Source organism: Labeo rohita, chromosome 8 (assembly GCF_022985175.1).
Source record: "Labeo rohita strain BAU-BD-2019 chromosome 8, IGBB_LRoh.1.0, whole genome shotgun sequence".
NCBI classification, from domain to species: domain Eukaryota; kingdom Metazoa; phylum Chordata; class Actinopteri; order Cypriniformes; family Cyprinidae; genus Labeo; species Labeo rohita.
In genome coordinates this window covers 5,285,645-5,302,120 of record NC_066876.1, presented here as the reverse complement: position 1 = coordinate 5,302,120, position 16,476 = coordinate 5,285,645, and the positions used below count along the sequence as shown (strand labels likewise).

Below are 16,476 nucleotides of genomic sequence, written 5' to 3'. Positions count from 1 at the left end.
TGGATGTATATGAATACAAGCGTAACATGTAAATGTACAAAGGAAAATCAAAACGCTAAGTTAAGCATGACATAACCTCATTAGTGTGCTTCTAACCTGATTATTTAATACATGACCTCTTGATGAAACGCGTTTACATACTCAACAGCTATATGTGCAAAAATGTTTTGTAAACCATTATAACTGGCATGGGTGAAACAATCAAGTGGTTTAAAACATTTCAGAAGTACTTACAATCCAACTAAGACTAAAAATGTTCTCGGGTTTGATGTTGAAGTCAAGCTACAAAATCGCAGTACCCTTATGTTCAATGTAATACATCCTTATTCACTTATTTCATGACATGTTGTCTAGTAGGGCTGGGAGATGAGTGAAGAAATCAGTTTGATATTTTCGTCTTTTGACAACAGTCATTTGCCCTGCTTATTAGTTTTTATTTAGAGGAGGTATCATTTTAAATATCTGAAGTAAAAAGTCAAATACAGTAAAAATTTCCCACACCTTTTTCCCTACATAGACAGAGGTAAATATCATATTTAATGATTTTGTGTGCATGCTAATTAAAAAAAAAAACGAATTAAATAATTACCTACTTTTTCCTTTTAAAACTTTTGAAATTATGTGAAACCTGGACATCCGTGAGCATATTTGAGTGATGAATTACATTAACTGATTTGAAAAGCTTTAACTCATAACATGTTAATAACATAATTAGATTTCCCAGCCCCGTTACATATGTAATAAATGTTTTTTAATGCATATTCATTCAGCATAGGAGCGAAACAGGCATTGATAACAATAACCAATGGTAAGAATTAAAAAGGCACAATGAACTAGCTGACCAAAGAATCATTTCTGAGAAAATAAAATCAGATTGCACAGACAGCAGGAGTAGCCACATGGAAATTGTTGGACAGCTGTAGTGATAGCAGGACTCGTAATAAATGCAGTGTCGGAGGATATGCAACAAATCTTCCTGTTCTTCAATAGTTCATCATACCACACGTTTACTTGGAGTTCAGCAAGAAAATGGATGTTCAGCTTTCACATGTGGCATTTGATACCCTGGAGGTTTCAAAGGAGGAAAAGGGGAGGATGGGCGCTAGAATAACAGGCCTGGATCTTTTCCATCTTTCTCACTCCCCCTCTCCCTTTCCCATGTTGGCTCTTTCTCTTCCCGTCCCCAGTTTCGTCTTTCCTTCAGCAGTTGCAGCCATCACTGCTGGACACAGGTCTGTCGTCTCTTAGTTTAATCTGGTCGGGGAAATCATACGTATCCACCGTCTCCTGAAAGTTCAATTCATCCCAGATTTAGTGTTTATTTAACGACAAAGCCCAGTCAGTTCAATACATTCTTAAAAACCAAGGTTCTTTATTGGCATTGATGGTTCCATAAAGAACCTTTAACAGCCATGAAACCTTAACATTGAACAAAAGGTTCCTTAAATTCTTAAAATGTTCTTCAAACTAAGAAAAAAAAAGGGTTCTTTTAAATTAAATTCTTCTAAATGTGACCCTGGACCACAAAATCAGTCGTAAGTAGCACAGGTATATTTGTGGGCGCATTAGCCAACAATACATTGTATAGATCAAAATTATAGATTTTTCTTTTATGCCAATAATCATTAGGATATTAAGTAAAGATCACGTTCCACGAAGATATTTTATAAATTTCCTACTGTAAATATATCAAAACTTAATTTTTGATTAGTAATATGCATTGCCAAAAACTTCATTTGGACAACTTTAAAGGGAATTTTTTTCAATAATTCGATTTTTTTGAACCACCAGATTGCAGATTTTCAAATCGTTTTATCTCGGCCAAATATTGTCCTATCCTAACAAACCATACATCAATGGAAAGCCTATTATTCAGCTTTCAGATGATGTATAAATCTCAATTTTTGAAATACTGACCCTTATGACTGTGGTCCAATTTGTGGTCCAAATTGGTTCTTCAACGGCGCCAATCAAAAAACCCTTTTTGGAACCTTTAATTTTAAAAGTGTAGAATCTCGTCATTCCACGAAATGTTTCTAATAGTGAAAAGGTTTATTTTAATTTTTTTAATTTTCTTCAAACTAAGAAAAAACGGTTCTTTTAAGAATTTTTCACTGAATGGTTCTAAATTGGTTCTTTAACGGCATCACTTTGAAAAATCCTTTTAGGAACCTTTATTTTTAAAAGTGTAGAATCTTTTCATTCCACAAAAGGTTCTTCATGGTGGAAAATTTTATTTTAATTTTTTTTTTATTTGAATTTTCATGCTACATTTTTATGAAGGACAAGTGCCAGAAAAATAGTTCATATGGCTTATTTTCATATTACTACTACTTTTTTCCTAGTGGATGCAGGACACTGTAGTTCATTTATGAATAAGTGAGGATAGCAAAACAAAGTAAACTGTGACATATTATACCCAAAAATTCTTCACACAGTGGACTACCAGTAAAATTGATACAAATTTATTACCAAAAATTATTCTGACACTTTGACCTGATCATGTTTTGCTGTGATGTGTTGTTCTTTAATTGCTAATGCAACCTTTTTAAATCACAGACTAATTGGTCTACAAAGTATTGATAGTTGTGTAAATATTGTCATACTAACAGTTGTCTGAATAATTTTTAGTTAATTGTAATCCATTACATACCTTTCTACCAAAGGTATTTGACTGTATATTCTATTTCTTCCTGAGTCATTAAATAGCTTTAGGTGACAAAAATACCAATATTTAAGTCTAATATTAAAATCTCATTTGCTTTTCTGAATGTCTTAACATCATGGATGTTAAATCCATTTCATACAGCTTATCTGAATATTCACAAATGCTATTTTAAAGGCAAAGGGCAATAATTATACTGAAAAAAGTTACATTTGGCAAATATGGTGAAACTGATAAATTTCACTAATGTGAACACACCTTATGACTTATTGGATCATATTGGACTACGATTATGGAGATTTATGTATTTAAAGAGCAGCATGAACATTCTACTAAATATCTCCTTTTGTGTTCTATAGAAAAAGTTCTGAAGAAGAAAAAAGAAAGTGATACATTTCTGACTATTAGTCTTTTTCATCTGATATCAAACAGGATCTAAAGGCCACCTGGTTTTTGGCTGGTGAGTAAGCTTATTGAAAATGAGAATAATACGATTTTGTTGAATTGTATTTCAGAAATCGATCTGAAGATAGGTATTCTCAAATTCCTGTACCTGTTTAAGTGCATTGCGAGCGATGGTTTGGAAGGCCTGGTCCACGTTAATGGCTTCTTTGGCACTGGTCTCGAAGTAGGGGATGTTGTTCTTACTCTGGCACCACGCTTGAGCTCGCTTTGTCGTTACCTGTGCAAAATACAAAGGATTTGGGGATGAAATGATGAATTACATCTAAAGCACTGAAAAAAAAACGGCTTATATATTATTTTATCACTTCAATTCAATTCAATTCAAAATTGCTTTATTGGCATGACTGTAAAAATACAGTATTGCCAAAGCTTTGAATATATGTGGAGGAACATCATAATAACAACGAGAAGATCTAGATAATAGAAGAAAAAAAAAAATCATTATAACAATTTAAACTTAAATAAACAGTGTAACAAAACAGAACATACCACAGTATTTAACATGTAAACTCGCACATACTGAGGATCACTGTGGTAGACAGTAGGGAAACACACTGAGGTCACACATAATACACACACACATTATACACATTCACCTGCTGTCTCTCAGGCTGTGGCACATCCACATATATCTTGCAGCCAGTCTGTCCCTCTCCTAAAATGATCTTGATTTGTTCTTCTTCAGTCATGCCTCTAAAGTTCTTTATGATGTTTGTGAATTTATTTACATATAGGTCTCTTATTGATTTGAATTCGTGGCAGTGAAGGAGGAAGTGCACCTCTGTCTCAATCTCTCCTGTCTTGCAGTGAGCACACACTCTTTCCTCTCTGGGTAACCAGCTCTTTTTGTGTCTGCCGGTTTCAATGGCTGGGCTGTGCTCACTGAGCCTGTACTTGGTCAGGATTTGTCTCTGCTCATGTCTCTGATACTTCATAATTTGATTTTATAGTTCGATATAGTTGTAATTTACTTTGTGTTTTAGTTTCTTGATCCCAGTGCAGATATATATTTTTAGATTGTTTGATAATTTGATTCATTTTTATGTTTGAGTGAGAAGCAGTGCTGGTCTGAGACTGGTTAGAGTTAGTAGAGTTAGTCAGGTTTGTAAGTCTTAGAACCAGCTGACTTAGGGGATTTTTTTGGGGTTCTTGGGTTTGTAGTGCTTTAAAATATAGCGACTCTGTGAGACTCGATTTTCGATGCATCCAGAATTTGAGGGATCTTTTTTGTATGTTAATGATCAATGGGAATCGGCCTAATTCTGCCCTACATGCATTGTTGGGTGTTCTCCTTTGTAATTTTAGAATCATTTTGCAGAATTCTAGGGCTTCTGTTGGATGTCTGTCCCATCTACTGTAGCTCTGATCACTGAGTGGACCCCATACCTCACTTCAATACAGCGCTATGGGCTGAATTACTATTAAAGGGGTCATCGGATGCTAAGTTCACTTTTACATGCTGTTTGAACATTAACGTGTGTTGGCAGTGTATGTACAAATCTACCCTACAATGATAAAAATCCATGCAGTGGTTTTTAATTAATCTGTAAAAATAATATCCCCTTTTTCAAATCGAGCCGTTCTCAGATGCCTGTCGTTGTTGCATCACATTGACAGAGGCCGCTCCCACGATAGTTGACTGACACGAGCATTTTACCTCAGATCAGCTGTAACAGTCCGACCTCCATGTTTTGATGCCAGAGCAGGGATGTAAGTTAGACAAGAATATCTCCGATTGAGCGATTGAGTTGTTGTGTTGCTGGATGTAATAATGAACATAGTGGTCGTCATTTACTCCTGACATCTGAGCCGCTGAAGATGCAGTAGATTACGTTTGTTTGCGAAGGAAATGCGCCTCCCAATCTACATATATCCATCTATGTTCACACGAATCATTTGTGATCCAGCTTCATCTACAGCTGAAGTGAGTATAAGGGTTTTTTTATGAATCTTTGCGATCGCCTTCCTAATAATGTGCTATTCAGCAAGTTTAGCGGCTAAACACGGCTAAATGCGGCTGAAGTAAACAGGCTCGTCACTCCACAGAGAGAAGAGAGGGGCGGGGCGAGCAGAGCTCATTTACATTTAAAGCAGCCTCGACCAGAATGGGATGATTTTTGCAGAGCTGATTTTGACAAGGTAAAAAGGGTGTTGTTATACACAACCATTGAGAATTTTTAACCAAAGTATATTGTAGACTTTTCATTAAGACCCTAAAGAATCATATCAGCTTGTGGAAAATGGGCATCCGATGACCCCTTTAAAAAATTTACACCAAACTGGAATTGGTATTTCAATATTTTGAATTTTTTTCTTAATGACATATAGAGCTCTTCGAGCTTTATCTTTAAGAGCATTCACTGCCATACTGAAACTCCCTGATGCAGTGATGATCAGGCCAAGGTAAGTGTACTGCATCGTGTGTTCTAGGGCGGTGCTGCCTAGATGGAACTGGTGTCTGTGTTCCTGACATCTGGGCTTTTTCTGAAAGACCATAATATTGGTCTTTTTGAGGTTTACTGCCAGGGCCCAGTTCTGACAGTAGTTCTCCAGCAGGTCTAGGTGCTGCCGCAGTCCCTGTGGGGTGGATGACAGCAGCACCAGATTATCTGCGTACAGTAAAAGCTTTATGTTTTTATCTTGTAGAGTGAGTCCAGGGCCTGTAGACTGTTCCAACTGCACCGCTAATTCATTAATGTAAATGTTGAACAGTGCTGGACTCAGGCTACAGCCCTGCCGCACTCCTCTTTTCTGGGTGAAGAATTCTGTATGTTTATTGCCAATTCGTATTGCACATTTGTTGTTTGATTACATTGATTTAGTAATGTCATAAACTTTACCCCCTACACCACTTTGTAAAAGCTTGCAATATAATCCGTCATGCCAAACAGAATCAAATGCTTTTTTTGATATCGACAAAGCATGCAAATATTTTTCAGTGTTTGGTCTGTTTTACGTGTTTATTGATTAGGGTGTGTAGAGTGTAAATGTGGTCAGTAGTTCTGTAATTTGGAAGAAAGCCAATCTGACTAGGGCTCAGGACACTGGGTTGGTTAAGAAAGTTCACTATTCTGTTTGTTAAAATACTGCTAAATAACTTCTCCAGATTACTGCTCACACAAATGCCTCTGAAATTATTAGGGTCTAATTTATCTCCACTCTTGTGAATTGGGGTAATAAGTCCTTGGCTCCAGATGTCAGGAAAACAACCTGAACTAAGTACAAGGTTAAATAATTTGAGCACAGCTGTCTGAAGCTCAGGTGTGCTGTGTTTCAGCATTTTACCTAGAATGCTATCAGATTTTTTAAATTTTTTTTTTTTTTGTCAATTCTTCATGTATAATTGGGAAATTGAGTGGGTTTTGATTATTTTTAATTGTGTTTTCATACATTTGTAGATTTTGTTTGATCTGATCATAATTGTTATTGAGTTGTTTTGGAGGGATTTCTTTATATACATTTTTAAAAATATTTCTTGTGGTTTTGTTGTGTTCAGATTATTCCACATATCCCAGAACTGATTATGATTTATTGAATGTTCAATTTTTTTTGTGGACTTTTTGTCAGATGGTGTTTCTTTTTTGTTCTGATTGTCTTTGTATTGTTTTAATTTTGAACAGTATTCAGTTCTTACGTTAGCATTGTTTGGTTCTTTGTGTTTTAGATTTGATAATTTTCTTAATGTCTTGCAGTCCGAGTCAAACCATTTTTTATCTTTTGGTGTTTTTTACTATATTTTTTGCCTTACTTTTTCAGCTGAATTTTACATGCTGCTTGGTTAAATATGTAATCTATTTCATTTATAGCCAAATTAACACCATCTTTAGTTGTTTCAAATTTTTTGTTAATAAATGAAGTGATTAGATTTGTTAATTCGTCAGAATTGAGGGCTTGAATAAATTTGTCTATGCTGTCTGTGGCCCATCTGTATCCTGGCTGGATTTGATACATTTTACAGGTTTTGAGTATGTTTTGTGTTAGTGTGTGGTGTGTTTTAATATAAATGTTAATTTGGTTATGGTCAGAAAGCGGAGTTTATTGTATGACAGTGAATGCACTAAAGGAAGAGGGGTCCATGTCAGTGATGGCATAGTCCACTACACTAGCTCCAAGACCTGAACAACATGTGAACCTCCCTAAAGTGTCCCCTCTAATCCTGCCATTAAGTATGTACAGGCCTGAGGCTCGGCAGAGCTGCGCTAATTCTATACCATTTTTATTTACAGTTCGGTCAAGATTGTTAAAATTTAATATTAATATTAATACACTTAATATTCTCTTGATAGATAATGTTCCCAGAACTTTCTATTCATCACACAACACTAAAAAACAAGTATCACAGTTTCCACAAAAATATTAAGCAGCACAACTGCTTTTAACAACAACAATTCAATAAATATAGCTCCAAGCAGCGATTACTGGGGTTCAAACGCTTTACCACCAAATCAATGATTTAAAAAAGCAGGCAACTCCAAGTAATTTGCCATAGAAATATTATGTTTTTTTAACATTTATGACTGTTATAATGCCAGCTGTGGTCCAATCCCCTTAAAACCCCTTTGGCGGAGATATCTCATTCCGTTCAGGAGTTATAGGCATTTTACTAAAAGTTTTGGCACCCCCTTTGGGACAGTCAAAAGTTCAATTATTTATTTTTTTTGATAACTGTTCATATTCATTTTGCATAGAATCTTTCTGCTTTGGCTTGGTTTGGATCTGGCGAGAAACCTAGAATTAGTTCACAAAGTAAGTTTTACAAAAAATGGGAAATCCCCGAAAATTTTGCCAGGCTCACAATTTGAATCTGAGGTGTGCATTTTGTCCGGCGTGGGCCAAGGATTTCAACAACATAAGATACTGACAGTTTAGGAGTTATGTGCCATTTCGTACTTTTGATCGCTGTAGTGCCCTTGTCAGGCTGATTGGGTGAGCTTTGGTCACGTTGTTGGCGGTGCGAGTACTTCTATCCCTCCAAGTTTCAGGTCTCTACGACTTACGGTTTGGTCTGCACAATCAGTTTTAGGTGGAGATCGCTGAAAGTTGAGCTTTGATCACAGGAATAAATTACATTTTACAATATATTCACATAGAACACAGTTATTTTAAATTGTAATAATATTTCACATTATTACTGTTTTTACTACATTTTTGACTAATTAAATACAGACTTGGAGAGCAAAAGAACACTGCACATAGGTCAAGTATAGTAACGGAAAAGAGGTTCAAACAGTTTCCGCCTTGCCCTTATTTACAGCTGACCTTTCTAAGCACTGCCGATGATTACTGCACAATCTGCATGACACAGAGATCAAAACAAGATGGTATGACAGAACAGCAAAGGCAGATCCTGACATTCTGAGAAAATTGAATGTGCGTTCTGAGAAGTAGCAAAGCAAACGGCAGAATTTCTATCTGATCTAAGATCAAATACCTGTTACCATGTGCACGTCCAGTTTGCTTGCTACCTAGCAACCTTATACAATTGCTTTGCTGTGATGCTACCTACAGCGCTTTTCATGTGGAGGTCAATGCGGCGTTGAAACCTCAGTGAGATTAATGGGAAAGGATTTTAACCTTGTCTGCTACAATTTCTCTTTTTTTCCTCCTCAAATATTATCATTACAAAACCAAGATGTTTTAAAGGGGTCATCAGATGCAAAGTTCACTTTTACATGTTGTTTGAACATTAATGTGTGTTGGCAGTGTATGTACAAATCTACCCACGATAGTTGATTGGCATGAGCGTCTTACCTCAGATCAGCTGTAACAGTCCGACCTCCATTGTTTCGATGCTGGAGCAGGGATGTAAGTTAGACAAGAATATCTCTGACTAAGCGATTGTGGTGTTGTGTTGCTGGATGTAATAATGAACATAATGGTCATCATTTACTCCCGACATCTGAGCCGCTGAAGATGCAGTGGATTACGTTTGTTTGTGAAGGAAATGCGCCTCCCGATCTCTCGTGTGAATCTTTCGTGATCCAGCTTCACTTACAGCAGAAGTGAGTATAAGTTTTTTACGAATCTTTGCGATCGTCTTTCCTAATAACATGCTAGTTTGCAAGTTTAGTGGCTAAACGCGGCTAAACGTGGCTAAAGTAAACAGGCTCGTCACTCCACAGAGAGAAGAGAGGGGCGGGGCGAGCAGAACTCATTAACATTTAAAGCAACCTCGACCAGAACAGGATGATTTTTGCAGAGCTCATTTTGACAAGGTAAAAAGGGTGTTGTTTTACACAACCATTGAGAATTTTTAACCAAAGTATATTATAGACTTTTCATTAAGACCCTAAAGAATCATATCAACTTGTGGAAAATGGGCATCCGATGACCCCTTTAACCATCCTAGCTCCATTCGCTCTGCACACTGACCTGCCGGTTCTCCAAGTCGATTTTGTTGCCCAGCACAACAAAGGGGAAGTTCTCCGGGTCGCGTGGACTGGCCTGAATAAGAAACTCGTCCCTCCAGCTGTCCAGAGTCTTGAATGTAGTTGGCGCCGTAACATCGTACACCAGCACGCAACAGTCTGCCCCTCTGTAGAAAGCCACGCCCAGAGACTGAAAGCGCTCCTGACCCGCCGTATCCCATATCTTAAAGAAGAAAATCAATTATTTATAGTAAATAACAAGTTGCTTAACCATGCTTTCATTTTTACCATTATATTATCTGCTTTTATTAAAGGAAAAGTTCACTTCCAGAACACAAATTTACAGATAATTTACTCACCTCCTTGTCATCCAAGATGTTCATGTCTTTCTTTCTTCAGTCGTAAAGAAATTACGGTTTTTGAGGAAAACATTTGAGTGGACTTCACTGGTGCCCTCAAGTTTGAACGTCCAAAATGTAGTTTACATGCAGCTTCAAAGGGCCCTAAACGATCACAGCCGAGAAAGAAGGGTCTTATCCAGCGAAACGATTGGTTATTTTCTAAAAAACTGACAATTTATATACTTTTTAACCTCAAATGCGCATCTTGTCTAGCTCTGCATAAACTCTGTGTATTCTGGTTTAAGACATATATGTCTTAAAACATATGTCGAAAAACTCCCATCTCATTTTCTCCTCCAACTTCAAAATTGTCCTACATCGCTGCAGAAATACCAACCCAGTGTTTACAAAGCGAACGTGCAAAGACGATCAACGACCTTTACAAAAAAAGGTAAAACAGCAATGTAGGGCGATTTTGAAGTTGAGATGGAAGTTTTTTGACATACCCTAAATGTATTGACCTGGATTACTCAGAGCACACACAGAGCTAGACAAGTCAAGTATTTTAGGTTAAAAAAGTATATAAATTGTGATTTTTTTAGAAAATGACCAGTCGCTTTACTAGATAAGCTGGAATTCCAGCTGCATTTAAACTACATTTTGGACGTTCAAACTCACGGGCACCATTGAAGTCCACTATATGGAGAGAAATCCTGAAATGTTTTCCTCAAAAAACATAATTTCTTTACAACTGAAGACAGAAAGACATGAACATCTTGGATGACAAGAGGTGAGTAAATTATCTGTAAATTTCTGTTCTGGAAGTGAATTTCTGCTTTAAAGGGATAGTTCACTCAAAAATTAAAATTCTGTCATCCTGTAAGTAACCAAACAGTTTCTGGTCCCCATTGAGTACCATAGTATTTATTTGTTTTACACTATGGAAGTCTGTGGCTACCATCAATTATTTGGTACCTTCTTTTGTGTTCAACAGAAGAAATAAACTCATACAGGTTTGGAGCACCTTGAGGGCGAGTAAATGATGAAAAACGTTTCATTTTAGGGTGAACTATCCCTTTAACAATGTAGATTCATTATAACACTAATAAACAGAAACTTTGGTATTGATCATTGTATTGCCCATTTGGCAAAGTCTAATATGGGAATCATAAACATATAACAGTATTTCAATATAGAAATAATTATTATTTCTAACAAATTACTTTCCAGGAATAAGTTCCCAATCACTGCTTGTTTGGGCATGACCTACATCATATGACCAGTCATACAGGTTACAACATGGCTGACAAGTAAACACAACATAAATCTATGGAAACTAGACTGGAAAAATAAAAGGGAGTTACCAGACATCATACTAAATGTGACTTTTTTATTTCACATGATTAGCAAATTGCATCAGAAGAACTCTGACCTCAGAATGAGTGTCAAACACTGGGATCCTACCTATTAGCTATGAGTAATAACAGACTTCATATTTGTGACATGACTGTGTTGCTTATTATGCAGATTCTTTCACCATGTCACATGACTAGAGATGATTACTGCTGTGAGGGATTGTTCACAAAATAATGGTTGTTAAGGAAATGACAGCGTCATCCTCAGAGCACACTGGCCTCTTCTTTATTTCTGAGCAGTTTCCAAACAATTCATTTAATTGATAACTCACTGTTATTATAAGCATATAAAAGTGAATCTAACATGAAGAAATATTGAGCCTTTTTACTCCAAAATTAAAGGAAGAATTATTCATTGTAACACCTTACAATAAGGTGTCATTTGTTGACATTAGTTAATGTATAAACTAACAAGAACGAACAATGAACAATACATTTATTACAGTATTTATTCATCTTTCTTTATGTTAGTTAATAAAAATACAGTCGTTCATTGTTTGTTCATGTTAGTTCATAGTGCACTAACTAGTTTTTATTTTAATAATGCATTGGTAAACGCTGAAATTTATATTAAGACTAATAAATGCTGTAGAAGTGTTGATCCCTCTTAGTTCATGTTAACACAAGTAGTTAACTAATGAACCATTGTAAAGTGCTACCTATTTCTTTAAAGATTACGTTTGGCATAAAAATGTTCATAAATAATACAATAATGTCACTTTTGCCATGCACATTTTTCTTTCTTTGAATTTTCTCTTTTTTTTTACATATTTTCTGTAGAGCTTTAAACCATACACATTCAACTACACAAATAACATGACAAATAATAATAAACATTATGCAAAACATCTTTATTTATTAATATTTTTCAAAACTATTTTTTAATAAACTTTTTGCTTTTTTCCCTATTTTTTAAGGTGAATTATGAACATGAACTGCGCTTTCATTCAAAAGTTTGGTTTTTTTTTTATTGTTTTTTTATGTTTTTGAAACATCTGTCTGCTCACCAAGACTGCATTTATTTGATCACAGATACAGTACAAACAGTAATATTGTAAAATATTATTACAATTTAAAATGACTGCTTTCTATGTGAACATCTATTAAAATAATTTATAATTTATTTCTGTGATTAAAGCTGAATTTTCAGCATCATTACTCCAGTCTTTGGTGTCACATGATCCTTCAGAAATCATTCTATATGTTGATTTGCTGCTCAAGAAACATTTCTTTTTAGTATCAATGTTAAAAACAGTTGTGCTGCTTCATATTTCTGTGTAAACCATGATACACTGTAAAAACAATTTCAGTAAACGTTTCAGTAAAGTTCAGTAAACTCCAAAAAGTTTAGTCAACTTGAAATGTTAAGTTGTACTAAATGACAGCATATATATTTAAGTTGATTCAACATAAAATGTTAAGGCAGCTAGGTAACAAGCTCAGCTTTTAAGTTTAACAAACCAATTTTTAAAAATTTTTAAATGTTTTAATTTTATTTTATTAATTTTTTTTAAATGTTTGAATTTTTAAAAAAATTTGTTTTGTCATCTCAGATATCTAAGTTGTGACTAAACTTATTTGAGTTGACTGAACTTCAAATTAAGGCAGCAGGGTAATAAATTATTTTAAGTTGACTCAACAAATAGATTTTTTTTTTTTTTTTTTTACAGTGTACATTTTACCTTTCAGGATTTTTTGATGAATAAAAAGTTCAGAAAAGTTCAAGAACAAGTTCAAGAACAGCATTTATTTAAAATAGTAATAGAAACACTTTTGATCAATTTAATGCATCCTTGCTGAATAAAAGTATTGATTTCTCAAAAAATATATCATGCTGACCCCAAACTTTTGAACGGTAATGTAAAATGTACTCTAATTAAATGCAAACCTGCATGGTGACCAGTCTGTCGTCCACCATCACCTCCTTAGTCAGAAAGTCGGCTCCAATTGTGGCCTTATACTGGTTACTGAACTTATTATTGACATACTGGTTCATCAAAGAGGTCTTTCCAACTCTGTCAAAGACAAACAGGACAAATGGATTCAATAGGCAACATAGTAAGCAATGCCCCAGCTGATATCATCATCTCTGAGCTGCATAGTCTTGATAACATTCTTCAACAAGATATAGTCCTGCATGACTGCACTCATCCAGCAGAGTTTTACAGATAGTGTGATTGGCCATCAGAACTGAGCAAATTCCTGCTGCACCTATTCTGAGGCTGTGGATGATGGGAAGTCAGGGGAATTCCTTGAGTCATGTTAACCCAGTGATGTTTACATATGTACAGCTGCTTTAAGCAAACATTACAGAGGACGAAGTGTCACTGCTGATAAGAGCATTTGAGCTGCACCGACTGATTATAACAATCTAAATGTCACTGATACCACAAAGACACTTACCCAGAATCCCCTAGGATGATCACTTTGAGCAGCACCTTCTTACGAGAGGCCATGATGTGTTGAAGAAAGCTGTGAAAAGAGACGGATATTAGAGAGCAGGACAGTGCACGTTATTTGAAACAGACAGGTAAACTTACACTGTGCAAACTGCACAATTGTTTCCTTATGCATTATTTCAGGCATATTATATGTGATATTTACTTTAAATGAACTATAATGAATGTGTAATGTCAGTGTTACGAGTTTTATTCTAAATGACATAAAATTAAATTATTAAATTAGATTAATATACAGTATGAACAGTGATGAGGTCACTGATATATTGTCTTTCATAAAGCCTGATGTTTATAATCTAAACAGCTGCCTTAATATTATTTATTTTATCTATATTATTATTTTTAGCAAAATACAGGTTTATGACAATTTTATAAGTAAAAAATACATTTCTATAATATGTACATTAAGCACTGATATTTTAGTATAATTGAGATACTATTATAGTTTTTCATTATCAATATTAAGAAATAGTGTTGATTTTACGGGAAATTTTGAGTCTGGGAAATTTTGTAATTTTAGTTTTATATCATTTAAGTTTTATACTTTTAATTGTGATGCTTCATTTTTTTATTAGTTATCTTTTATTGTTAGTTATTTTAGGTTTAGTTACTTTAGTACAGCAAATCAAACAGTGTAAATGTCCAATGTATCTAAAATAATAAGATAAATAATAAGTTGTATATTGTTGTATTTATGAAATCAGAGTACAGAACATGTTCAGAATTAAGAAATAAAAGTTAAAATTTAATATTTTGATAAGCTCAAGAACATTAGATATAGATAAGGTTTTTAATGTTTTTTTAAAGTCTCTTCTGTTCACCAAGCCTGTATTTATTTGAGCAAGCAAATGCAAAAACAGAAAAAAAAAAAAAATTGAAATGTTTTTACTATTTAAAATAATAAATGTTAATATATTTAAAAAAGTAATTTATTCCTGCGATCAAAGCTAAATTTTCAGCATCACTGCTCCAGGTTTCAGTGTCACATGATCCTTCAGAAATCATTATAATATGCTGATTTGCAGTTCAAGAAACATTTATTATTATTATTATTATTATTATTATTATTATTATTATTATTATTATTATCAATATTTAAAACAGTTAAAAGTACATTTTTTTTCAGGATTCTCTGACAAATATCCACAGATCAGCATTTATCTGAAATAAAAAGCTTTTTAATATTATATCCATTTTTCAAAGAAACCTGGAAAAAATCTAATTAGCTGTTTTCAACATAATAAAAATAATAATAATAATGTTTTTGAGCAGCAAATCTTAGAATATTAGAATGATTTCTGAAGGATCAAGTGACTGGAGTAATGATGCTAAAAATTCAGCTTTGAAATCGCAGGAATAAATTACATTTTTAAATATATTCAGATAAAAAACAGTTATTTTAAATAGTAAAAATATTTTGCTGTACTTTGGATCAAATAAACGCACGCTTGGTGAGCTTACTATTATTACAATTACAATTATTGTAATATTACAAAATATTCAGATTAATTGGTCACTGGTTTGGCTGTTGCACAACTAGTATTATGGTTTCCAATTAACCATATTCTAAAACGAAGGAGAAAACTGCAGTAAACAAACTGTACATCTTCAGTGTATTCAAAGAATGAATTCATGTGATTCATTGAGTCATGTGACGTCACTGTCGTGAAACCCTGCAGTTACATTGTAACAAACGCATTACTGAAACGAATTTCAGACAGTATTACAGAAGCGAAAGCTACACTGCGCTAAAAACCCACAAAGTCTTTGTTCTGTGTGGCCAAGTACTTTGTCCAGGCAAGGACAGATGTTTTATGCCACGATGACACAGAACCAATCATTAGAACGACACATATAATCCACATTATGACATTAATAAGTGCAAAAACACAAAAGAGCAGATGGGTCTGAAATTATATAACATTCTCTGCACCAATCAGTTTGACAGACTGTGTGAGAAAAACAAACTGTCAGACAATTTACCTTCACCTCTTCGCGTTTACCGTCAGGGCTGTTTTGATATTCGCTGCGCGTCTGAATCTTCCACAAAAATCAGCCAGTGTTTCTTATGATCCAGATGCACATCAGCTGTTGTAGAGTATTATGTGTTTCTTCCTAGCAGAACAGGACATGACTGTAGAGTCACAAGGGACTGACGCAAAATATTGATGTTCGAATCACGAGCGCATTGTGTTTCAATCGGTTCAATCGGGTGATTCATTCGAACCGATTCGCAAGGAGATTCGAATCGCTGTACAGTATGAAAGACTTAAGACAGGTAGGTGTCATGACAGAGCGTTTAACAAAACAACAAACGCGGTTATAAACAAAAATGTTCGACTAAAATAAAGTCTTTAAAACCTTTTTAGAGCGATATGTCTCAAACGAATCAGTTTCGAATTGTTCAGAATTTAAATGAACCGTTCGGACGAACCGATTCGCTGAAATGAGTCGGACTTCCCATTACTAGTTCAGCTGGAAAAGCCCTCCCTCATTTTCTAATGACTGCAAGATGGCGAGGAGTAGGAAATGAATTAAACGAATCCTCTTCTTTATAGCAGTTTATGCAGTATTTTTAATTTTATTTATAATTTCGCTTTTTGGATAAAACAGACAAGCCATTAACGAAACTAAATAATTATATATAAAAACAACTTTCTATTCACATTCAATTACGTTCATGATGCATAGCCCATATGCACAGTTTTAATTTAAAGAATTAAACGAGTAAACTAATAATAAATTATAAAACTTGAATTATGC

The 16,476-nt window shown here is 34.5% G+C and overlaps 1 protein-coding gene across 1 annotated transcript; it reads right to left on the bottom strand.

Annotated features, from left to right (window-relative positions):
* Window positions 1-360: 360 nt before the first annotated feature.
* rab7b (RAB7b, member RAS oncogene family) lies at window positions 361-15,873 on the bottom strand. The gene is made up of 6 exons (XM_051117127.1): window positions 15,697-15,873; window positions 13,658-13,726; window positions 13,143-13,269; window positions 9,503-9,721; window positions 3,219-3,347; window positions 361-1,287 (listed from the first exon to the last, which is right to left on the bottom strand). The coding sequence occupies exons 2-6, from the start codon at window positions 13,708-13,710 to the stop codon at window positions 1,201-1,203; spliced, it is 615 nt and encodes a 204-aa protein (XP_050973084.1). The 5' UTR covers window positions 13,711-13,726; window positions 15,697-15,873; the 3' UTR covers window positions 361-1,200.
* Window positions 15,874-16,476: the final 603 nt, after the last annotated feature.

Excerpts from the sequence above, each read along its gene's own strand:
- rab7b (XM_051117127.1), bottom strand. The coding sequence starts at position 13,710 with ATGGCCTCTCGTAAGAAGGTGCTGCTCAAAGTGATCATCCTAGGGGAT. Across the intron at positions 9,722-13,142 it reads ACAGACTGGTCACCATGCAG|ATATGGGATACGGCGGGTCA; the intron begins GTTTGCATTTAA and ends TTCTTCTTTAAG. Across the intron at positions 1,288-3,218 it reads CTCGCAATGCACTTAAACAG|GAGACGGTGGATACGTATGA; the intron begins GTACAGGAATTT and ends TTGAACTTTCAG.